Below are 25826 nucleotides of genomic sequence, written 5' to 3' on the forward strand. Positions count from 1 at the left end.
CACATACCTGACCTCTAATGAGGGAGAAAAGGTACCAATTGCATTTAAATCACACTTGTACACTAAGGCTGAAATGAAATTTAGCCCAACGGAAAAAATTCTTACAGCAACACAGACAGCTATAGCAAAAGAACGAGCCCTGGCACAAGGTAAACGAATAGTAATCGTGACACCAATACCAGCCTTAGAGGCAGTAACAAAGGCAAGCATTCCAAATGCTAAAGCACTCCATCCGAGATGGATACAATGGGCTAACTCTCTTGCTGCAACAGACGTGGTGTACGAATTTGATCCTTACTTAAAAACACAAGAATTTCTCCAATATGAATTTGAATGTCCTCCGCCAACCGAAATTCTGCCTCTAGATCACTACGGCTGTATAATATATACAGACGGATCAGCACAACCCGCAGTAGGGGGTAAACAAGCTTACAGTGCTGCGTGCGCGATTGTTAAAGGTCGTTGGCACGAAGGGAAATTTAAACCAACCCTCACTAAAACACAATCCCTAGGAGATTGTACAGCTCAGCGAGCTGAACTACTAGCATTCAAGATGGCGCTTGAAAATACCGATCGAGAATTCCCTACACTCATAGTGTGCGATTCGTATTATTGCGTTCAATCTTATAATGAATACTTGCAGATCTGGCTTCAGAACGGATTCAGGGATGCGAAAGGTGGCACAATCAAGCATAAAATGCTCTGGGAACAAGTAGCTCTTTTACAAAAAGAACTACCAAAGACTCACGTGATACATACACTGAGTCATCAACGTGATGGCGTTCACGTTGCAGGGAATTCATTGGCTGATGAGGCCGCGAAGGCAGCTGTGCAAACGGCTTCCGTAGCTGCCGTCACCCGGTCAAAAACAAAAATAGACAGCGAAATGTTACAAGCTGTCAGCGCTTCAGAAAAGGATTCGATAGAACCACTCCCTAAAGGCTTTCCAGTAAAATACTCATACATAACTGATGCAAACAATGTTCCTTTTGCTCGAATCCCTGGAGTGGGGGATAGGGCAATTCCAAACATGGAACATAGGTTAGGACTAATAATAGCGGCACACGAAGGGCTTGCTTCTATTCATGCTGGCGTCTCGGCCACAGTATCATTATTAAAACAGAGATACTGGTGGCCACAAATGAGAAGACAAACAAGGAACTATGTTCTAGAATGTGAAATATGTCAAAAAATGAAAGTATCAACGGTGAGACGTCCAGCACAGACGCCCCTTCTAATCTCGGATAAACCATTAGCCTGTGTTTATCTAGACCACTGCGGTCCCTTACAAAGGGATGGTAACTATAAATATATCTTGGTCGCAGTGGATTCATGCACGAGATTCATATGGATGTGGCCCCAGCGAACGGCTGACGCCAGAACTGTTATAAAAGATTTGCGAGTCTTTATCGGCACATACGCAATTGGCATGCTGCATTCGGACAATGGTCCTGCTTTTAGCTCTCGGGCTTATAAGGAGGCCATGGTCAGCATGGGCGTGCAATTGCGGTACTCTTGTCCATTTCACCCTGAGGGGAACGGAATTGTTGAAAGAAAAAACCGTGACATAAAGCAATCTATAACGGCAAAGGTATTAGGTTCGGGAGCTGGGTGGGTCAAACATCTAATAAGTGTCCAACGTAGTCTAAATAACTTGCCAAGAAATTCTCTGAAGGGATTCAGTCCGTACGAATTATTATTCGGAACTAGGATGTTGATCTCTGACCTTGATAGTCAGACTTCAGTGGTAATAGAAAAAACCTTTGATGTCAAAGACCGTTTGGCTATTTTGCAGGACTTAAACAAGAAAAGACCTGAGCAACATACAGTTGAAACAACAGCCAACAACCACTGAAGAATCACCACCTGTCCCAGCAAGACCTGTCTGGATTCCAAAAGTCGGGGATCTAGTTAGGGAGAAGATCGCGGTAAAGAAGGAATTTGGGCCTTCTTACAGAAAAGCAGTTCCTGTCTTGTCTGTCAACGGGACAAGATCAGTTGTACTACCGCCACTTGCTGGTAAAAAGGAGAACCGAGTTGTATCCATTGACCTGGTAAAACTACAACATGTGGCCGATAACAAACAGTAGGCCAAGTGGACTCCCAATAAGTAGCAGAACACCAAGGTTTGCTACCAGCACAGAGGTCCTATCAAAAAGGCTCATCACATTCGAAACGCCTAAAGAACAACAACAAGGACTATGCAACAATGCAATAGAACTCAGACCTCTGACAACCCAAATAAAGACATTTAGCAGAGACACACCAATCTACAATGAAGTGCCGAGTGACAATGCAAGAAACAAAAATCCTGAAGCAATTGGAACAATTGACAGAACTGCATCCGGGTACTTCATCAACTTCGATGATTCCTCTGAAAGCCTCAGTGAATCAAAGACGCAGCCATCATCAAAATCCTTTAAAGACAAAGCTAAGGAACTTTTGAAACAACTGAAAGAAACATATCTGGTTTCTCCATGGATTGAATTTTGGGTGGGTTTTGGTGCATTTATCCTCATACTTTGGCTCATCATGGTATTTACTTTGGGACGCTTCATTGAGGGAAAATATGTTAAAATGGACACAGCAAGTCAGAACATCAACTTGGTCCTCAAACCACACACATCTTCACACGTCGAGAAAAGAGAACTCTCTTCAGAACTTTCTTCAGCCAACTTCACAGCCAATCCGATACCTGGTGGGGTAGCCTGGGACAACACTGACTATGAAATTTATGGTCCGGTCGAGATCCTGAAATATCCACACCATATCAAGATCTCCTTGAGTGACTTTGCAAAACCAAACTCATTTGCTGATGATTGGGAATTCGAAAGCATCAACAATATGATGTCTGACTTAGTAATGTCTGCTAAATTTACAAAACATGATTATTTGCAAGGTTCTACAAATTATGATAGTATGTATTGCTATAACCATTATGGTAACCATTTTTTGCATAAATCGGCACAACCTAGAAATGTTTTAAATTATAATCAATGGGAACATTGTGCTACACCTCCAAAAGGGAGCTCTAGAACCGTTTATGACAAATATTCATATTTTTCAGGTTTTAACATAAGTAATGCTGAAACATTTTATTTTAAATTGTCAAACAAGACAGGGATGAAAACCATGATAACCAACACAAAATTGATATATTCAGATTCATTCTTCGAAAAAATGAATACTTTTGGATTTGATTGGGACAAAAATGTTGATTTGAAAAGTGTTTGGGGTACAAAAAAATGGCAAATACAGGGTATAGAAGCTTTGTTTAGAGCCTGCATGATCCCAGAACAAATGATATTTTTAAATGACACTGTTCAACAAACCACCTGTCTTGGCTTAGCCAAAATCAAAGATTTAATTAAACCGTCTATTCCAAAGCCAACAATGTTTAGCAATAGCTCTGATACAGATGAAGAGATAGACGTAAACCATATATTAAACCAAAACAGAACACATCCTGATTGGAAACAATGGTTGATCTGGCCCACAGATACAAATTACTGTCAAGATAGATTCCTGAATAAAACACAGGGTTTCAAAATGACCAGGCCAGACCCTAGATATCCCCAAGGACATCACCCAGGGATAATAACAACCTACAGTGTGGGCAAATTATGCCTTCAATGGCTACAGACTTCCACACTGCCTGAAATTAAGCAACACCTAACTTTACTTACTGATGGTGCTGACTTGCGTGATTTCATACTGGGACCACGCAAACAGCGTCAAAAGCGTTTCATAGCAGCCTCTGTATATGCAGCATACAATGAGGCCTGGAAGGTTACTCAAATTGAGACAGCAGAAAGAATACGGGAAATTGACCGTATCAATTTGGAAAAATCACTTTCTGTAGTGGACAATGGGTTAATGACTCTGTCCTCCAGAATTTTTTCATTGGACAGCATTGTGTCGTCAGCAATCGATATATTATCGCAAGACTTACTGTTATTACAACATGGTCAGTCACAATTGCGTTCTATTGTACAGCTTGGCTGGACGTTACAAAATCTGCGTTCAGGCTATGTGCCTTGGCGTTTAATCAACACAACGTCACTATTCCAAATCTTTAACCTTACTGATAGACAAATCGGTATGGCGCAAAAGGGTGCTGATTATACAATCTTGAGCATTGAAAAACTAGAAAGATTACCGTTGACAATGTCAGAACGACCTGTCAGTGAATGGATAATCCACGGAATCATAAATATTCCAATCTCAACCTTCAGGTTTCAATACTGCCAAAAATATATACAGGCTGGCATGTACGAGAAATTGGGAAAGGGGGTACCTTAAAACAACTTGGAACCTGCCCTATTCACATGCATGTGTCAGTAATAAAGGACAGAAAGTGTTTCTTAGTGGCAACAATTGTGCTATGTCACTAAGCGGCACGCTTCTGTGTAACGGAATTAGTTTGCATGGAGCCTGTGAAGGGAATTCATACAACCTTTCATGTCACCAGCAAGGCGCACCTGCAACTGAAATAGAACCATTCTTTCAAAGACTCTATATGGGAGTTACATTCTTATTGTAGACCGCAGATGTTGCAGTCTTATGCCCGGGACTCCTTATCTAGTAACTACAACGGCGAAGGTCAAGTGCTGTGGACGTTCTTTATTCCCCAGCTCCTTTCCAGACAGGGAGGCAAGGGCATGGCCCAATTTGAAAATTACTTCTATTCGAATAGATACTTTAAGCAGAATGAAAACAGTGCTTCTTCAGACGCCTACAAGGCTCACGTCATCAAAAGAAACGTATGATCTACAAGTCGCAAGGACGACTGCAGAGATACATACATTATTATCAACTAATTCCCCCGTACATTTCGCGGAAATCCTAAGCGAAATCTTAAATATTTCTGATACCACTGGGGTCTCAAAGGTATTTAAGACAGTATTTTCGATGGCATTAACACCATTCAAAGCCATACTGGGTATTTTTCCAGATTTCGTCCATTCGATTTTTGGCGGACTTCCCCTGATCCTGGGACTGATTGCAGGAATCCTATTCCTAGTCCTTATTTTTCGTTATGGCAGCCCATGTCACAGATCAAACTCTCGCGACAATGGAAGATACGATCCTAGCCATTGGATACCGGGACCGGATATCAAAAATCCTGGGACTCTCCCGGCTTAGAGACCTGAACATGACTTGGTTTCTATCATTTCGACCAATGTGGCAAAGGTGTGTTTTACCTGTACTAAGGTGTCTGCTATGCGGAGAAGAATGCGTGTTAGACACCTGTCTGACGCTACAATCGGATGCGCCAGTGGATGCAGATACACTGTTGGTTCCTACCAAGGTTCACGCTTTGTGCTGCCCTCAAAGGCTGCCAATCCTGATGACGGCATTCCTGAAATCTTCACCACTACGATTGAAGAGTAGTGAAGTTCAAGGTGAAAGCAGCATCGAACAGGTACAACCTTCTGTCAGCAATGCGAATCAGAATGTCAATGGAGACAATCATGCGCACGAATGCATGGTTACCCCTATTTCCGACTTAGTGGAACTTTCCCATGAAGCTGTTGACAGTTTTTTCGAAAGCCTGAATGATATGATGTTCTCTCCAGAACAGAAATAGAGACTTTTGAGTAAACTCGCACACGGCGTTCCCTGAATTCGGCCTTCAACTTTAAAAATAAAGTCACATGAACAATTTCACTCCAGCTCACGGACAGCAATATTTTTCAGCAAGCCCCTTAAAATATTTTTCTACATATTTTTTTCCGGGACACTGATCTTCTGCTTAAAGTAAGAAACTATTCCTAGAGAACTAAAATTTCTATTTTTAGATACTTTATAGACTTTAGCTGCTCGCTGGGATATTCACGAATATTTTATTATGTGATGAAATGGTCTCGAACTTCCTTTCTGTATAGCCATATTAAGAGCCATTTCATGTGTATTTCTCATATACCAATAAGCAATAATGCATAAAAATGCGTGTTTACTTTTGCATTTAATTCATAGCTTAAGTGCATACAATATATATGACTGCAATTTTTCAGTATATTTGAAAATTTCGAAATGCATTTATGTATTTTGGGGTGGTAAGGTATACACTATACTCTATAGTATGTTGTACTATGTTATACTATGCATAGATTAGTAGATATGACCATAGTTAGCGTGGAGTGGGTGTCGTGTATTTCTATAGGTTCTGAATCGATCCCCCTATACCTGACCCTATTCTGGTTAAACTAACTATCAAGTTAACTAACAGTCAGCCCATGAGGCAAGAAAACCCCCATGATGCAGATACCGTTATCTGACGCAGTCACACTACGGCACAGGAACGTGTTATCTGATTAGGTCATAACGCTTGAGATCTAATTAGACAAGCGACATTCCTCCAGCCCCTGATAAGGCATACGACGTTCTCATAACAAATCAAACCTATGACAACCTGGAAAATCCGTGCGGCCATTGTTTTGATTTCACAGAGAACTGTAGTAAAGAATGTGCTAACGAGCAAATCGTATGACATCTTTATTGACGTATCTATGTCCATCCTTACGTCAATCTCGGCACCTTTAAGGTATAAATATTGCCGACCTTGCCCTATGCAAACACACGCCTGGTGACAAGACGGAGCAGCCATACTTGCCGAAGCCGAGAGCAGAAGCAGACCCCGCTGGCAGCAGCCCCGCCTTCCTGACGCGCTGAGAGACGCGCTGCTATCTCAAGCCGAGAGACCCAGCACCGGCGCTTTCGGGCAGCCCTCGCAGGCAGCCTGGAATATCGAGAGCAGAGAAAGAGATACCATTCCTCATTCATCCTAAATTCCAGGTACAGAACTGAATAACCCCTCACAGAGAATTCTTTAGTTATTCACTTGGCAAAAACAAACTTAACTTAAACTGTAACTTTCTATTCCCGCCCACGCATTAGACTTAGGTCAGGTACACGGGGTAGGCGTATTTAGAAACACCAGTTGAGCACGTTTAGTCAAAATGTATATGTGTATGTAAATATATTTTAATCATTTTAAACATCATATGGCTCAGAAACCATATCAATGTTTTTACAGTATTATTTTATACTATTGCTTTTAATGTATGCACTTTACTTAACTATAAGTATTGCAATAATATCGATCCATTTCTCATGTATGAGAAAAGAGACTGATCAATAAATAACACCTTTTTATTGAACACGCCCGTCTCTTCCTTTTCTCTACATTCTGATGAGACTAAGAATGCACGTACTGACTGAGTAAAATAATTGCCTTGTGCTCACACGACTCTCGAGATTGACTCTTGATTAGGGGAGAGCAAAGTTGTCATGTTCTATGGTTGTCAGAAACTAAATCCCTTCTTGTCTAATCAGGGAAGTTAATTCCTCCTTGAACATTCGAGAAAGTTTCTAGCGAACTCTGAGCTTAGCTGGCAAACCCAAAAATTAAGTCTAGTATCGACAGTAGTAGACCTAGTTAACGTCTGGCCTAGGCCTTTACTGCTGTAGGTACTATTCCAATGCGCAGAGCCTATTGGGAAAATAGGAGCTACACTACACCAGGGAAGCAGGGTGCATAGGTGTTTTTCGTGTCGGGTTTAGTCGTCGATTTCAATGTCGATCTGCTGCAAAGTGCTGCTGGCGACAAAGTGGAAAGTGTCCGGGTGGATCCAAGCCTGGATCAAGGAAGAGGAGAACCTGAAAGCAGAGGGGACAGAGTCTGGGTCACTTGCCAGTGACCAGGAAGGCGATGAGCGGATGCCCACTGATGTCGGGTGCTTGCAGGTGAAGGTGAAGCTTGATTGTTCAGACACGAGGATCAGTAGGCGTCAAGTGCTGTGGTGTCTGTTTCCGGATTGGACCCATCAAGCCTTGGCAACAGCAACTCAGGTAGAAAGCAGAGATTGGCTTTGGTGCAGACCAGCAAGGTCTGAGGGACTCACCCCTTGATGTGGAGCCAGGACACGTCTTGAGCAACCAGGGAAGCCCAAAGGAAATAAGAGCTACCTTCGTGGGGACCCACCAGTCGATTGACCAGGGATTACGAAGGGGCCTCGAGCAGAAATGCTAGAAGCCAGCTCACGGAACGCTCGTGGAGTGTAGGCCCACAATCTTCGGTGCAGATAGTGCTCGGGGCTTGGACTACAAGTAGACCAATGCACAACTTCGGGAAAGCTCGGGAAGTTGATGCACTAGCAAATGTGCATGGTGTCCAGGAGTTCGGTCCCACATCACTCGTGAGGGCTGCAGGTCTCAGCTTAGCTGGGATCTCGTGTCGGCCTCTGGGAAGTCTGGATGCCCGTGTCCTGAGTCGCAAATACTTCGGAGTCCGGCGGGAGCTTCGGAAATGCAGACCGGCAAGATGCTTTTTTGGTGACTGAACAGTCTTCTAGTCGTGTAGAATGTCGAAGTTCCAGGATATATTTATCTGAGTTTCGTCCAGGTATAATCTAAAGTCCTGTTGCCAGGGGTCCCTTAGACTGAAGGAAGGGGCTGGACATACTCAGGGGACCCACCATGGGAGGATCTAGGGAGAGGGGTGGCTACACCCCTTTCCTTTGTCCAGTTTTGCGCCAGAGCAGGGCCTGAGCGCCCCTGCAACTGAGGTATGCACAGGGACACCAAGTGTGCCCCCAGCACTGTCTGAAAAGCATTCTCTGAATGCACTCACCCAGCCCCAATACACTAAAGCCTGTCTGGGAGGTGGTTACACCTCCCTGTGACAGGAAACCTATTGTTCAGGCCTCCCCTGCTGGAGTTTCGTCCAGCAGCAGGAGGTCAGACCCGTGTCGGTGGCTGCAACATCCATTTTGTGATGCTTTGGGTTCTTTTAAACTATTACCGGTTAGGTTAGTGTGTACATGTCTCTCCTTCTAGAAGGGTGGAATTCTACCCCAGCCGCCAGAACTGGCCAGGGAGGGGGGTTTGGCCGTAGGATTCCAAATTGTTCGACACCAAACATGATATATTTCCATAGTTCCAAAGTTCCATTCCATAGTTAGCATTTACAGTGAGGTTATAATGCACTTAAGAGTATATGGTCTGGCTGCATCACAGAACAGCCCCAGAGAATAGGCTCTGAAAGCTGTATAGGGGCCCAGCTCATGCATGGGCACCCTCTCACACAAAACCAAGCACCCTGCCTGTGAGAAGTTGGCCTGATATGTCATGTCCACTATTCTGGTGGGCACCCTGTATCAGTCCAAACAACCCTTCTGGTGATGGTTGTAAAGTCAACCTTATAGAGGCCTAACCAGGACATCAAAGACCTGATCCTAAATCACCATCTTGACTTTGTTTTTGTCACAGAGACTTGGCTTAAGGACTGGAGCACCCCTGATATATCAATGGCCTTACCTCCCGAATATGTTATATTCAGAAAAGATAGAGCAAATGATAGGGGAGGAGGGGTAGCTTTAATTCTGAGAGATTCCCTTAACTGCCATACGTTTAACCTTGACCTTATGAAAGGTGTTGAAAGCATGGGTTTTTCCATTGCTACCCATGCCTCATCTTCCTTTTCAGGCGGCTTAATATATCGCCCCCCGGGTAGCCCTTCGGGTTTTTTGGAATCATTAAGTGAATCTCTAAGCCATTACACTCTTCGCTATCCCCATTTTACCCTCCTAGGCGATTTTAATTTACATTTGGAATCTAAAACCGAACCTCAGGTAAAAAGCTTTCATCTCACTCTGGAAATTTTCTGACTTTCTCAAAAAATAGATGGCAAAACCCACCTAGCAGGCCATACACTGGATGGGATTTGTTCCAATTTTCCTGCACTATCTATTGACACCCCAATACCCCAACTTTGGACTGATCATTGCTTTATCCCGTTTAGCATAAAGCTATATCATCCTGCGAAAAAGGCAGTAAAAGGCTGTACATCCCCTAACACCTTAATAAACTGGACAGGGATAGCTAAGAACAGCAGTCTTAGGCAATCAGTCCAGTCAGGGCTTCCTACCCTGTCCGGAGAAGTGGAGCAAGACTCATTTTCCATTCCTGGATACAGACTGCCACGCGAGAATTAGCTCCCCCGAAGCGTCCCTTTAAGAGGAATAACAAACTTAGGAAATTAAGTGCCCCATGGTATAAACCGGCCTTGGTGGAAGCCCCCTCCAGTGCAGGAAATGTGAACGAAAATGGAGGAGGTATTATGACCCCCTAGCAAAAGATCTCTATCATAAAAAGGTGGGAATATCTTGCGGGTATAAAAACAGCAAAGAGAAGCCACTATACTAAAATGATATCAGAGGCCCAACATAGACAAAAGACTGTCTTCTCTATAGTAAAAACTTTCACCCACCCGAAAGCCCTGCAGCCAGAAATTCCCCCTTCCCAAGACCTTTGTGACCGGATCGCAGATTATTTCAAAGAAAAAATAAAATAGATTCAGGAAGATTTTCCCCAGGCAGAGCTGATAGTTGGGACTGAAATGAAAAGCCCCAAAATTAAGGAACTTAGTGCTTTTAGCACCTTCACACCTGTCACCTTAGCTCAATCTAGGGATGCCATAATGTCTTGTAATTCAGGGTCACCTCTGGACTCATGTCCTCCGTTTATTCTCCACCAAGTAGTGGATATAGTCAATCCCATTATTAACAGCATAGTTAATGGCTCTCTTGGCAAAGGAACCGTGCCAAGAGACTAGAAAAAGGCCACAGTAAAACCTCTAATGAAAAAACTAAATAAAGACCCTTCAGAGCTTTCCAACTTGCGTCCTATTTCCCTTTTCCAGTTCTTGGGAAAATAACGGAATCAATGGTCCACAAAGCACTCTCGAATTTCATGGAAAGACATGACCTTCTGCATCAACAACAATCAGGTTTCCGTAGTAAGCATTCTACTGAAACTGCCCTAATGGAAGTAGCTGACATCATAAAATCTATCCAAGATGAAGGAAAAAACGCCGTCTTGCTTTTGCTCGATTTGTCGGCGGCGTTCGACACCATATCTCACAACATCCTCATAAATAGACTGAGAGGGAATGGTGTAACGGACATAGCTCTTGACTGGATTGTCTCCTTCCTCACAGATAGAACACAGAAGGTATCTTTAGGACCTTTTCTTTCAAAAGAAAAACAAATAAATGCAGGGGTCCCCCAGGGATCGATTTTGAGCCCTCTTTTTAATATTTATATGGCTCCCCTTATCACTCTCATTGAATCGTTTGTCATATGCGTCACTTCATATGCCGACAATACGCAACTCATTCTATCCCTGGATAAAACCACCACCAGAGCAGAGGCAAACTTTCAAAATTGCCTAACTGAGGTATTTCGGTGGATGAAAATCAACCACCTTAAATGCAATTCAAATAAAACTGAAATTCTGCCTATGGGGAAAAATAATAGTTTCTGCCCCAGTAAATGGTGGCCCGAAGGTACCTCTCCACCTCCTGATGTGGTTGAGTCAGCTAGAAACCTTGGTATTCTCTTTGACTCTTCTCTCTCTTTTGATCATCATGTGAGAAACATAGCAGGCAGCTGTTTCAATATGATAAAATCCCTGAAGAAGTTTTTTGACTTTCTTCCTATTGAAGCGAGAAAGTCTGTGGCAGCGTCCCTCCTACTTTCCCGCCTAGATTACTGCAATGGTCTAATGGCCGGAATAAAGAAACAAACATTAAAGAAGCTGCAAAGTGTCCAACGTGCGGCAGCACGGCTAGTGTTAAAACTTCCTAGGAGATCTTCTGCATCGGCAGCCCTTAGAACTTTGCATTGGCTCCCGATGCATAAAAGAATTCTCTTTGAGATCTTAGTACCTGCTTACAGAGCCTTAAACGATATTAGACCTAAGTATCTGTCGAAAATACTATCTCGCTACAATCCAACTAGAGTTTTGAGATCAGCAGGGCTCAATCTTGCTAAAGTTCCCAAATGTCATCTTAAAATGAAAGGAGGTAAATCATTTGGCGTCCTTGCCCCTAAAGCCTGGAATGCCATGCCAAATGACCTCAGAATGCAACACACCGAAGCGGCCTTCAGAAAGAAACTTAAAACCTGGATATATAACCTGCCAGACTCATACGTGTTTGCTGCCATTTAGCACTCCTCTGGATATTCCATAGAAGCTACTTTTTTAGCACCAGGATGCTCCTTCCAGAGCGACAGTTTGCGCTCTATAAATACCTGTTTACATTACATTACATTACATAGACCAGCTATCCTAGTGGTAGCATGGACAAAGCCCTCTTAGGCTAACACTTCAGAGAGCATGTGAAGCCAATTGTTTTACCAATAATAACCCCTTAAATACCAGATTAAAGGACACCACACAAGGTATATATAAAATATATATGTATTTATTTCTAACACAACACCTCTGCACTCTTTATGAGGTCAGAGTTCGAGATACAGCACAAGTAACTTAATAAGCATACGTTAAGTTGCACAAATACAATTCTGCCCTAGGGGCCTCGTAAACCATATACTAAAGAAGTGGTAAAAGAACCACTTCAGGACAGGTGAACAGGCCTAGGAAATCGGTGGGGCTACAAAGAGTAACCGAAGGTTAGGAAGCAGGAGTCCCACAGGATGCGTGTGCAGTGTCTAAACACACACGCGGGTTCTCATAGACTTTCAGTGGGAACGTTAAGTTTAGAAACTAGTTGATTTCTGACCTTCCGGATGGAATACGGGAAAACCCAGTTAAAGTAGGACACTTGGATAGTTATTACCCACGGGAGCACCGGAGTACTCGAGTTACCTCACCCAGGGCCCAGGGAAGCCGGGTGCATAGGTGTCAAGTTGCGTCTGGTTTCGTCGTCGAATCCTATGGAGAGCTGCAAGAAGATGCTGCAGGCGACCAGGAGGAAGATGTCCGGGTGGATCCAAGGGTGGATCGAGGAAGTGAAGAACCTGAAAGCAGAGGGGGACAGAGTCTGGGTCACTAGCCAGTGACCGGAACGGAACCAGGAAGGAACCAGGCGATGTCGAGATGCAATCAGGTGATGTCGTGAAGCTGGTCTCTAAAGCCACGTGGACCAGGAGACGACGACGACCAGGAGCTGGATACGGACTGTCCCACATAAGATCTCGCCGTTGGCGGTGTCGGCTTCCGGATTGGAGTCAACAAGCCTTGAAAAGGCAACCCACGAAGGATGTGAAGATCGGCTTCTTGTACAGACCAGCAAGGTTTGTAGGGCTTCCATTTTGCAGGAAAGCAAGAGCAAGCCCAGAGCATCCAGGCAAGCAGCGTTGATTCAAAATGGAGTCTTCAAGATGGCCTCTAGCCAGCGGGCTAGCAACCGCGAAGACGCGTCGAGAGGAAATGCAAGAGCAGGCCCCACGCGGCACTCGTGGAGGGCTGAGCTTCGGTGCACTTACGACTCAGTGTTGGGGCTTCTCAAGTCCCAATGCACAACTTCGAGGACGCCTCAGAAGCGGCACAGTTCAGCAAAGAGCAAAATGGCCAGGTGTCCGGTCCCATGTCTTTCGTGTCCGCTTTGCTGGAGGTTTGGGTCGGAGAAGTCTGGAAGTCCAGTCCTGTGAAGCAGTCGCCTGGATCCTTCGGGAGCGTCGACAAAGCAAACCGGCAATTCACTAGGTGGTGCCTATTTGCACAGGGTGGTCACTCCTTGACCACAAGGGAGAGTCTTCTAGTTGCAGTAGAATGTCGAAGGTCCAGAGTTTCGGTTCAGAGTTTCAGTTCAGGATAATCTAAAGTCTCTAGACTCAGCTCCTAGCTATATATACGAATTAAAGGGGCTGGATTACCTGCTAGGTCCCTCCTATGGGTGGGACCAGGGAAGGGGGTGGGTACACTCCTTTCCCTTTGTCCAGTTTCGCGCCGGAGCTGGGGCTGGAGTGCCCCAGGAACTGGTTTGAACCGGACTATGCATGGAGTGTCTCATTTCTATCAACCCACCCTGCCCCAATACACTATAGCCTGTCTGGGGAGGTGCTAACACCTCCCAAGGCAGGAAACCTATTGTCCAGACCTCCCTCGCTCCCTCCCAGCTGCAGGTCGTCAGACTTGTGTCTATGGCAGCAGCATCCATTTTGTGATGCTGAGGCTCTGTTTAACTTTTACCGGGTAAAGCTACAACTACATGTCTTCTCCCTCTAGAAGGGTGAAATGCTACCCCCGACGCCAGAACTGACCGGGGGGGGCGGGGGTAGTTTTCCAAAGCGTACGAAACCTTACACGACAAGTTTTGATAAAGCCAAACCAGCGTTATCATTTAACCGCGAGGATTATAAGATTACAGAGGTGACCCAATACCCAATTGGTTATGCACCTAAAGTACATGGTATGAATTTAGAGAGAGAACAGCTGGGTTGTGGGTCTGATTAGCAGGCCCACAGCCACACTAAAGTAAAAAAAACAGTAAATCACAGCAAAAAGTGGGGGTGACCATAGGAAGCAGACCCTACTCTCCTACACGTGGCACTGTGTGTTTTAGCTAGGGCCACTTCTTTTTTTGTGGGACTCGGCGGAGTCCCTTATGTCTGCCGCTTCTCAGGAGGGTGCTTGTGTTGATTTGAGGCACCATGTGTTGGATGGCCGGGAGCTGGCAGCCTTTATTCTTTGCTCTTCTCTGGACATCTCGGAGGTGCTGGGTCATGCCATGACTTCTTCGCTTGCCCTTCGTCACTGTAGGAAGGTGGATACCTGACTATGGTTACCCCAGATTTTTTGCTTTGTGTTTAACTGGTTTTCGACTTAGCCTGGGGCCCTGATTAGCAGGATCCCAGGCCAACCATCTGCTCTCTCTGTAAAATGGACTCCATGTACCCTAGGTACATAACTAATTGGATATTGAGTCACCCTATCAGCCCCGGTACAGTGTACTATAGGTACCCAGGGCATAGGTGCACCCAAGGCCTACCAGGGGCTGCTGCATATCTTTTGCCAACCCTGGCTGGCCATGCAAACTGACACAACTGGCTGATCACTCAGCTAAGGCAAGGTCGTGTAATCACCCCTTGCTTAGGTATAGTATTCCTATATCTAACCTTATATCTAGACACAGATACACCTATAAGTCACTCCTATGGCAGGCTTTAACAATCCTGAAGGCAGAGTGCTTGGTTTTATGTGAGATGGTGCTCTAACATGAGCTGAGCCTGTCTGCAGCTTTCGGAACCATGTCCTTATAGCTGTTCTAGGATATTGCCATACCATATACTCTTAAGTGCATTATAATCCTCGCGGTTATTGCTAACTTTGGTTTGGCTTTATCAAAACATGTCGTGTAAGGTGTCATACGCTTTGGAATACTACCCCCTCACCAATTCTGGCGACGGGGGTAGTATTCCACCATTCTAAAGGGAGAAGACATGTTACTTCCATTAATCCCTGTTAAAGTTAACCAGAGCCTCAGCATCACAAAATGGATGCTGCTGCCACAGACACAAGTCTGACCTCCTGCTGCTGGGAGCCCTTCCAGCGAGGGAGGCTTGGACAATAGGTTTCCTGTCACAGGGAGGTGCTAGCACCACCCCAGACAGGAGATAGTGGATTGGGGCAGGGAGGGCTGAATGAAACGAGACACTGCCTGGGGCACACAAGGTGTCCCATGCATAGTCTAGTTCAAGCCGGTGCTGGGGCACTCCAGCCCCATCTCTGGCGCGAAACTGGACAAAGGGAAAGGGGTGTAACCACCCTCATCCTGGGTCCCACCCATAGGAGGGACCTAGCTGGTAATCCAGCCCCTTGATTTGGAATAAAGGTAGGAGCTGTGTCCTTGTACTTTAGATAATCCTGACTGAAACTCTGATACGAAACTCCGGACCCTTCGACATCCTACTCGACGTAGAAGACTGAAGAATTTCCCTTGTGGTCAAGGAGTGACCACCCTGTGCAAGCAGGCACCATCAAGCGCTCAACGGTTTGCTTTGTTGTTGCTCCCGCCGTAGCTCGAACGACAGAGACCGACAAGAACCGGACTTCCAGACATCCACAGCCCGATCCACAGCCACAGCAAAGCTGAGACCCGTGGAGGCAACGAGAGACGTGGGACCGGCCATCTTGGAAAGCCAGCGAAGTGCTTTCTGTGCAGCTCCTGAGGCACCCTCGAAGCTGTGCATTGGAGATTGAGAAGCCCCAGCCCCGAGCATCCTTTGCACCGAAGATCACCTCTCCACACTCACCGAGTGCTGCGTGGGGCCCTTTTGCATTTTCCTGCTCGACGCGTCTGTCCCGTCACTTGCCCGTTGGCTAGTGGCCTCTGTGACGAACCTTTGAATTTTCAACGCTGGTCTGGTTGCTCCAGACTGGCCCTTGCTCCCCTGAAAAGGAGCAGCCCATCAGACTTTGCTGGTCTGATCCAGAAGCCATCTTCGATTCCTGCGTGGGTTGCATTTGCCAAGGCCTGCTGACTCTGAATTGAGATCCGACAGCAAGAGCCTTCGTGCGACAGTCCGTGCCCACCGCCTGGTCGTCGTCGACACCTCTTGGTCCACGTGGCCGCGGAGACAAGCTTCACGACATCACCTGATGGCAACCCGACATCGCCTGGTTCCTTCCTGGTCACTGGCTAGTGACCCAGACTCTGTCCCCTCTGCTTTCAGGTACTCTACATCTTTGATCCACCCTTGGATCCAACCGGACTCTTCTCTCCTGGTCACCTGCAGCATCTTTTCTCCAAGGCTCCATAGAACTCCACGACGAAACCGGACACACTTTGACACCTATGCACCCGCTTTCTGTGGGTGAGGTAACGCGAGTACTACGGTGCTCCTGTAGAGATTTACATCCCTAGTGTCCTAGTTTTAAGTGGCTAAGTTCTAGTCCAGTCGGAAGACTTCCAAATCTGCAACTTTCTAACTTTACGCACCCATTGACTTCTATTGGTGCACGCGTGTGCATTTAGACACTGCACCTGCATCCTGTGGGCCTCCCACGTCCTAACTGCTGTTAGTCCAGTGTTGCCCCAGCGATTCCCAAGGCCCTAGGCCTCACCATTGTTCGTGACGTGGTTCTTGTACCACTATTTTAGTATATGGTTTTACGGGCCACCAGGGCCTATCCATATTTGCGCAACTTTTGTATGTTATATTAAGTTACTTGTTATACGCTTGAGCTCCTGTGCTCATAAAGAGTTAAGGGGATCTGTTTAGAAATAAATACATATATATATTGAATATATAACCTGTGTGGTGTCCTTTCATTTGGTATTAAAAGGTTTGCATATGGTAAAACAGCTGGCTTCACATGCCCTCTTGAGTTTAGCCTAAGACTGCTTTTGCCCATGCTACCCCTAGGATAGCTGGTCTATAAGGTTGACTTTACAACCATCACCATAAGGGTTGTTTGGACTGGTGCAAGGTGCTCACTAGAATAGTGAACATCATATACCAGGCCAACTTCTCACAGTCACCATGCCTGGCTTCGAGACAGTGTGTTCCTGTAGAGCGTTTGGGAACGGCTGGTTGACCTTCCTTTCGATGGTGCTCTTTTGTTCCACTCCCCTGCGGACTTGGACATTCAGAGGTTCTTGGCGGGGCTTCGCCCTCCTCCTCCCTCTCAGTGACCTGTGGGTTGATCTGGTTCTTGGAGGTGTTCTTCCGTTGGGGCGGGTCGCCCTAGTTGTGTGTTCTGTGTGCTTCATGGCCACTCTAGTCCTCCATGTTGGGACTGTGATTCTGTTGGCTGCTGGCCGTCCCTTCTTCACTGTTTGTTTTTGCTTTTGGGTTTTCTACACCATGCTGGCCCTGAGACTAGGCCTGCTGTTTTTTCTCTTTGGCTGCTTGACAAGCCTTCTGCGGGTTTTTCCGCAGGTATTTTCTGTTGTCCTCTGCTGCCAACGTTTATGCCCCAGAGGTTCCCATGTTTTGGGACGTAGCATGCCCTATGCGGGGCAGTGGTAGCTGTTATATAGCTCTGTTATGCGCTGCGGAGTTGTGATCGCCTTCGGGCCTCTGTTCTCGGTGGCCTTAAGGTATGTTGCAGTTGCAGTCCTCTTGCTGATGGCTGGGATGGCTTTAGTTGCGCCCTGGGGTGTCCTTCTCCGGGGTCACTGCGCTGTTATCTAGTCTGGCCTGCTGTGTGCGGCCGGGCGTTTAGGCTCTGCCTGATTCCACTTCTTTTTGGGCTGTGGGAGCGGACTCCTCCCTGGAGCGTGTCTGGACCCTTCTTGCTCTCGGTCTTCGGCTGTCGTCTGGCTTGCCCTGAGCGCATCCTTCCACTGTGCTTTTGGCGTCTGGCTGGTGCTGACCTGCTGTTTTTCTGCACCATTGAGCCTTCTTGACGATTTGGTTGGACAGTCATCCTTGCCTTTTCCGCTCCTTCCAGTGGGCCTTGCACTCAGTTCTACCTCTCCTCCCTGTTGGTTGAGATGGTCCCGGAGTTCTTGTTCCCTTCGGGTGCAGTCTGTCCCTGCGGGGTGCTGGACGGTTCTTCCTGGGTGACCTTGGGCTGCCCGTTTTCGGCTTCCACCTGCTTATTGCGGATGGTGCAGTTATGCCTGGTCTTTGCCTTCTGGCTGTGTTAGGCTCGGCGGCCCTCTTCACTGGGTGTGTTCAATGGTGAGAGGCTTGCCTTCCTCTGCCTCTTCTCCTTGGAGTCTCTAGTTTGCTCTTCTCCTTCAGTGCTCCTCTTCCTTGCCTTGGCCGGAGGTTTTGCTGCCTTGTGTGGGTGTGGGGTGCTTTGGCCTCCTTTCGCCTTGCCTGGTTTCCTTTGCTGAGTGAGGACAGGCTACATATTCTCTTCTCATTTCCCGCATCCCCCTCGATGTTGGTGGTCTTTTGCTTGCGGGGGTTCCCCTTGTCTGGGGGACGGGACTCCCCGTCCTATCTTTGGGACTTGGCCCCTGTGGGACCCTCTGTTGTGACCAGGTTGCTGGGGTCATCTCACAGACCCTCCTTCCCCTTGGGTATGGCTAGGGTATCTATTCTACGTGAAGGAATCTGCGGCTAGTAGTCTCTATCAGATGTACGATTTATTTACCTTCGGTAGAGACGATTCTAGCTGCAGATTCCTTCACGGCCCGCTTTTCCTCCCCGTTCTGCGAGGACCCTTTGGTTTGGTCTTCTGCATTCGCCTCCCTGTGGGTGGCTGTCTTCGGTGCGTGCATTCTGTCGCTCTTTGTTGGCAGGATGTTCGTACTGTTTATTTGTTCCTTTCTCCCCTTGTGGCGCTTGAGAGGGTCGGTTTGTAAGCACTCTTGTGCCTTTGTGTTCTAGTTGCCCCAGGTTAGGGCCTACCCCCCCACCCCCCACCCCCCTCTTCTTTGCTAGGGGTCCTGGCCCCTCTGCTGTCCTCTAGGTTGAGGTCTTTTGGTTGGGCCTCTGCCCTTGTTCCTTACAGGGGTTGTCACGTTCTGTGTTGGGGGCTGTTTGGGAGTCTTGTCGTGCCTTGTTTGTCCCGTCGTGCCTTGTTTGTCCTGTGAGAAGTTTCCCTGGTATATGATGATCACTATTCTAGTGAGCACCTTGCACCAGTCCAAACAACCCTTATGGTGATGGTTGTAAAGTCAACCTTCTAGATCAGCTATCCTAGTGGTAGCATGGACAAAGCAGTCTTAGGCTAAACTCAAGAGGGCATGTGAAGCCAGCTATTTTACCATATGCAATCCCATTAATACCAAGTGAAAGGACACCACACAGGTTGTATATCAAAATATATATGTATTGATTTCTAACACAATTCTCTGAACTCTTTATGAGGTCAGAGGCACCAGCACATAACAAGATACTTAATTAAAATACAATAAGTTGCACAAAATACAGTAATGCCCTAGGGGCACTTCAAACCATATACTAAAATAGTGGTCTGGCCTGGAGAATCGCTGGGGCTAAACTGTACTACCAAAGGATAGGGAGCAGGAGGCCCGCGGGATGCGGGTGCAGTGTCTTTACACGCACTCGAGTTACCATAGAGTAAGAATGGGAACGAAAGAGCTGGAAACTAGTTCTTTTAGGACACTTCCGGATGGACTAGGGAAAAGCTACTTGAAACTAGGACACTAGGATAGTCGATAACCACAGGAGTACCCAAATACTCGCGTTACCTCACCCACAGGAAGCGGGTGTAAAAGTGTGTCGGGTTTCGTCTGATTCCTATAGAGCCTTGGACAAAGATGCTGCAGGCGACCAGGAGAGAAGTGTCTGGTTGGATCCAAGGGCGGATCGAGGATGAAGAGTACCTGAAAGCAGAAGGGACAGAGTCTGGGTCACTAGCCAGTGACCAGAATGGAACCAGGAAGGAACCAGGCGATGTCGGGATGCGATCAGGTGATGTTGTGAAGCTTGTCTCTGCAGCCACGTGGACCAGGAGGTGTCGACGACGACCAGGAGCTGGATACGGACTGTCCCACAAAGGCTTTCGCTGTCGGTGGTGTCGGCTTCCGGATTGGAGTCAACAAACCTTGGCAAAGGCAACACACGCAGTTATCGAAGATGGCTTCTTGATCAGGCCAGCAAGGCCTGATGGACTTCTCCTTTTCAGGGAAGCAAGGGCCTGTCTGGAGCAACCAGACCAGCGGTGTAGATTCAAGGTTTCGTTGTCACAGAGGCCACTAGCCAACGGGCAAGTGACCGGACAGACGCGTAGAGCAGGAAAATGCAGAAGGGCCCCACGCCGAACTCGTGGAGTGTGGAGGTCTGATCTTCGGTGCAGATGGGGCTAGGGGCTTCTCAATCCCCAATGCACAACTTCGAGGGTGCCTCAGAAGTTGCACGTAAAGCAATTCGCTGGCTTTCCAAGATGGCCGGTCCCACGTCTCTTCGCCTCCACGGGTCTCAGCTCTGCTGTGACTGTGGATCGGGCTGTTGGATGGCTGGAAGTCCGGGTCTTGCCAGGCTCTGTGCTCGGGCTCCGGCGGGAGCGTCGACAAAGCAAACCGTTGATTGCTTGATGGTGCCTGATTGCACAGGGTGGTCCCTCCTTGACCACAAGGGAGATTCTTCAGTCTTCTACGTCGAGTAGGATGTCTAAGGGTCCAGAGTTTCGTATCAGAGTTTCAGTCAGGATAAATCTAAAGTCTTGGGACTCAGCTCCTAGCTATATACCAAATTTAGGGGCTGGATTACCTGCTAGGTCTCTCCTATGGGTGGGACCCAGGAAGGGGTGGTTGCACCCCTTTCCCTTTGTCCAGTTTCGCGCCAGAGCTGAGGCTGGAGTGCCCCAGCACCGGTTTGAACTGGACTATGCATGGGACACCTTGTGTGCCCCAGGCAGTGTCTCATTTCATTCAGCCCTCCCTGCCCCAATACACTATGGCCTGTCTGGGGTGGTGCTAGCACCTCCCAAGACAGGAAACCTATTGTCCAAGCCTCCCTCGCTGGAAGGACTCCCAGCAGCAGGAGGTCAGATTTGTGTCTGTGGCAGCAGCATCCATTTTGTGATGCTGAGGCTCTGGTTAACTTTAACTGGGATCAGTAGGAACAACATATCTTCTCCCTCTAGAAGGGTGGAATGCTACGCCAGTCACCAGAACTGGCGAGGGGGTAGTATTCCAAAGCGTATGACACCTTACATGACATGTTTTGATAAAGTCGTACCAAAGTTAGCATTTAACCGCGAGTTTCATAATGCACTTCAGAGTATATGGTATGGCCATATCCTAGAACAGCTATAAGGACATGGTTCCGAAAGCTGCAGACAGGCTCAGCTCATGCTAGAGCACCATCTTACATAAAACCAAGCACTCTGCCTTCAGGATTGTTAAGGCCTGCTATAGGAGTGACTTATAGGTGTATATGTGTCTAGATATAAGGTTAGATATAGGAATACTATATCTAAGCAAGGGGTGATTACACGACCTTGCCCCAGCTGAGGGATCAGCCAGTTGTGTCAGTTTGGATGGCCAGCCAGGGGTGGCAAAAGATATGCTGCAGCCCCTGGTAGGCCTTGGGTGCACCTATGCCCAGGGTACCTATGGTACACTGTACAGGGACTCACAAGAGTGACCCAATTCCCAATTGGTGATGTACCTAAAGTACATGGTGTGAATTTAGAGAGAGAACAGCAGGGCTGTGGGTCGAAAACCAGTGAAGCAAAAAGCAAAAAAGTGGGGTGACCATAGGAAAGCAGACCCTACTCTCCTACATGTCCCACACTGGTTCCCGTTCATTGTAATTGGTTGGGGCTGTGGTAGTGTTGTATGTTTTCATGACACTTTTCATGTGTTCCTGACTCGGGGGCGGGGGGTGCTATCTTTGTGCTGGCAGATTTGCTGTTCAGGGCTATGCTCTGTAATTCTTTTTCCCTGCTTGTGGTACTGAAGTGTTGGCACTGCTCCTTATTGTGTTGTTTCCCACCATTCCGTTTTTCTTTTCGCACACTGTTACTATACTCAGATAAGTCTGATGGCTCCGAGTTGTGGTGCGGAAAAGTTCTCAGAAGAAAACTGACATAGGCGCGCCAGGGTGCGACTTATGTGACCTCGCTGATGTCACGTGCGCCGACGACGCAGGGACGCAGTTGGTCATCCCAAGTACTTCTAACCGACCACATTGACACTTATCTAAGTGTTCTTGAAATAGTTTGACTGTCCAATTTGTTGACTTTGCCAAGGCTTGGTCGTGGTTGAGTTAAATTGCGCTTTTGTATTTTTTTTGTAAAATCTAGATTTCCTGAACCCAAGGTGGATCTTTTTCGTTTTGGTGTGTAGATATTCAGAAAAATATAACCTGTTTTTATGAATTGGTGTCCAATTTCCAGAGTATCTTGTCCATTTCTTCTGCAATTGTTTTGGTGCTGTTCAAATTCCTCTGTGTAAGCCTTATTTAGTGCCACATCTATCCAGGATTGAGTGGAGCATTTGGCAGTAGAAACCCAAGGGTCCTAAAGGGTGTAAGCATACTACACAGTGAGGTTGCACACCGACACCATACAATGCACCCTATTTCCTCACAGTAAGTAACTTGTTGCCTTTCCTGCTCATAGTTTTGTGTTGACTCCCTTCATTGCACATTTGGTGCAGTTTATTTTGGTATATATTTAGATTAACATTTTTAATCTTTTACTTTATAGGGAGTGAAAGGACCATGATTTTTGTGAAAACAAAAAAAAGAGCGGATTATCTGACAACACTTCTTTGTCAAGAGAATGTATTGGCAACAAGTATTCATGGGTGAGACCATCTGTTAAGTTTTTTTTATGTTGAAAGTTTACATTGGTGTCATTTGTCATAGGAATATTCATAGCTTGAGCAATTAAAGACAGAATTGTGCTACAGTTGGTGAAATTGCTACTGTTTGTGTTCTGAAAAAGTAAAATAAAGCACAGGCAAGCTTAGCTGAGTTTACTGGTTAAAAGCAAGGTGCAAACTTCAAGGTGCATGTCCGTCAGAAGAGTGACAAACCAGGAAGAGTTAATACTCTCAAACTTATTTGAAATGAGGAAATGAAAGTTGAATGAAGGGAGAAGTGAAAAGGTAAGATGTTAACCTGATAACTGGTAGGAAAATATAAACTTGGTTACATGAACAACCGTATCTGATAGAGACATCTAGCCACAGATTACTTTTGAATTCTACCCTGGCTCCAGTCTGGATCCCAAACTTTTTAAGCAGTACCTCTGCACGCCGGGAGACTGCGTCGTATGTCTCCGCAATGACATTGACTCCGGTCCTGACGTCGGTGGAGCCATAAAAGGCCCCTCTGGCAGGCGAATGTCAGTTTTTTCTTTTCCGCGCTGTAACGTGGATCCGGAGAAGCGTTCCTCGGGCAGATTTATTTTCTTGACCTGCTTCAACACTGTGTCGGTGGAACAGCGTGTCTTTGCCTAGATGTCTACAGGTTTCAAACCTCGTGGGTCTTGTAGCTGACATGTCGCTGACGGACTCGCATACAATTTGTATGTGCTGTTTAGGCGAGCACCATGACGCTGAGGATTGTGGCTCCTGCCAGAAACTAAAATCAAAGTTGTTCAAGCAGCAACGTATGAAGTTAATGGCAGCGTGTGTGTCTTGATCCTCGGAGGCTTCCCAGTCTCAGTCTCTGGAAAAGCGGGGTCGATCTAGGAGCTGAGGCCGGTCTGGAGGACATTGTTCACTGGGGAAGTCAGAAGGTAAGGGGCAGTTGAAATCACAGCATCCTTGGACTTCACCACTTGGAGACTCCGTCTCCCATGGCTCCTCCTGCTTGACGGTTGAAGAGGCCGTACTCTGCACAGCAACTCCCCAGGTTTCCGGGAGCCTTTCTGTTGATGGCTCAGATGAAGGAATGTCATAATTCATTGTACAACATCTTTGGAATCCCATCTCCCTCTGCAGTGCCTTTAGGACCCTAGGAGGTGAGCTTGGCGCCGTCGGAATGTTTGCCCTTGGTGACGGTTGAGCTATTGGGGTCGAAGGGTTGGCGCCGGTTGACGTCAACTGGCGCTGCTTTGGAGCATGACCACATTCCTTCAGGATCTTGACCTACGACGCTGGAATTCGATCAGCCGACTCCGATATTGACAGCGGTCAAAGTTGCTTCTCCTCCACCGTGTAGGCATCGTACGACATCTGATGCGGAGTAGACTATTCAGAATGAGGGGATCTGAAAGAAATAGGTTAGTATTAGATTCCTTACCTTATTTATTTATTTATTTTGGACATTTTTAAAGCGCACTGTTACCCGGAGGTGTCCTGGCGCTGAATGATCACTAGCGGGCGTGGGAATGAGAGTTAGTGTGAGAATAGCCAGGTTTTAAGGGCCCTTCTGAATGTGAGCAAGTCAGGGATCTGTCTGAGGTTCGGAGGCAGCGAATTCCATGCCTTGGCAGATCCCAGGGAAAGACTTCTGCCTCCCCAACGAGATTTTCTTACTCTGGGGACTACTGCCAGGCCCTGCTCGGCTGATCTTAAACCTCGCACTGGTTTGTACCACTGGAAGAGAGGGGTCATACTTTGGTGGCCCAGGCCGTGCAGAGCCTTAAAAATCACGCAGAGTGACTTAAAAGCGATTCTTTTCCGAACAGGCAACCAGTGTAGCTTTAGAAGGTCCCGAGCTACTGAGGTGAACTTGGGGGTGCCTGTGATCAGGCGTGCTGCTGCATTCTGCAGGATTTGAAGTTTGTTTAAAAGTCCCTGCTGGGCATTCAGCAGCAGACCATTGCAGTAGTCTAACCGGGACATCACCAGTCCGGTCACTACTGTCTTCTTGTGTTCCACCGGGAGAAATGGAAGGACTTTCCGAATAGTTTTAAGAACGTAATGGGTAGCCGAGGACAGTGCGTTGATATGTGGCCTGAAGGACAAAGAGTCGTCCATCAGGACCCCCACATTTTTTACTTTCGAAACTGGAGAAGGGGGAGCCCCCATTTCTTCTGGCCACCAACGAGGGGACCAGAAGTTCTCACATGAACCAAACAGCGGCACTTCTGTTTTTGCAGAATTGAGCTTCAGGCAGTTTCCTGCCATCCACTTGCTCACCTCCAGCATGTAGCTTCTGAACCGGTCTGCTGTGCTATCCAATTCTCCCTGACGCAGTGACACCACAATCTGCGCGTCGTCAGCGTAGGATGTGAGATTGTATCCGAAGGATCTAATCACTGGCGCCAAGGTGAAGACGTAGGCATTAAAAAGAGTCAGGCTCAGGGAAGACCCCTGAGGGACTCCGCAGGGGAGCACAAATGGCTCGGATTCGAAGTCCCCCAAGGCCACCGACTGAGTCCTGCCAGATAGGAAGGCTTGCAGGATGTCGAGAGCCTTTCCCTGAATCCCACTGGCCCTCAAACGGTCCACCAATATTTTATGGTTGACCGTATCAAAGGCCGCGGACAAGTCCAGCAGGATCAGGGCGGCTCTACCCCCCATATCCAGCACCCTTCTTATATCTTCGGCTGATTTGATCAGTGCCGATTCTGCGCTATGTCCCGCCCTGAATCCATGTTGTGAGGAGTCCAGTCTCTCTCCTGATCTCAGGAAGGAACTAAGCTGTCTATTTAGTATGCCCTCCATGATTTTGGCTGGGAGTGGTAGT

General features: G+C 47.0%; 1 protein-coding gene across 7 annotated transcripts in view; it reads left to right on the top strand.

Moving 5' to 3' along the window:
• The window catches only part of DDX4 (DEAD-box helicase 4), a 1965714-nt gene that overhangs the window by 1748706 nt on the left and 191182 nt on the right, over window positions 1–25826 (top strand). For all 7 annotated transcript variants that reach the window (XM_078675096.1, XM_078675100.1, XM_078675101.1 and 4 more), the window contains one exon: window positions 22891–22990. In XM_078675096.1, the coding sequence (XP_078531222.1) occupies window positions 22891–22990 (100 nt within the window). The remainder of the gene's footprint in view (window positions 1–22890; window positions 22991–25826) is intronic.

The sequence above is a fragment of the Lissotriton helveticus genome, chromosome 2_1, assembly GCF_964261635.1.
Source record: "Lissotriton helveticus chromosome 2_1, aLisHel1.1, whole genome shotgun sequence".
Taxonomy (NCBI): domain Eukaryota; kingdom Metazoa; phylum Chordata; class Amphibia; order Caudata; family Salamandridae; genus Lissotriton; species Lissotriton helveticus.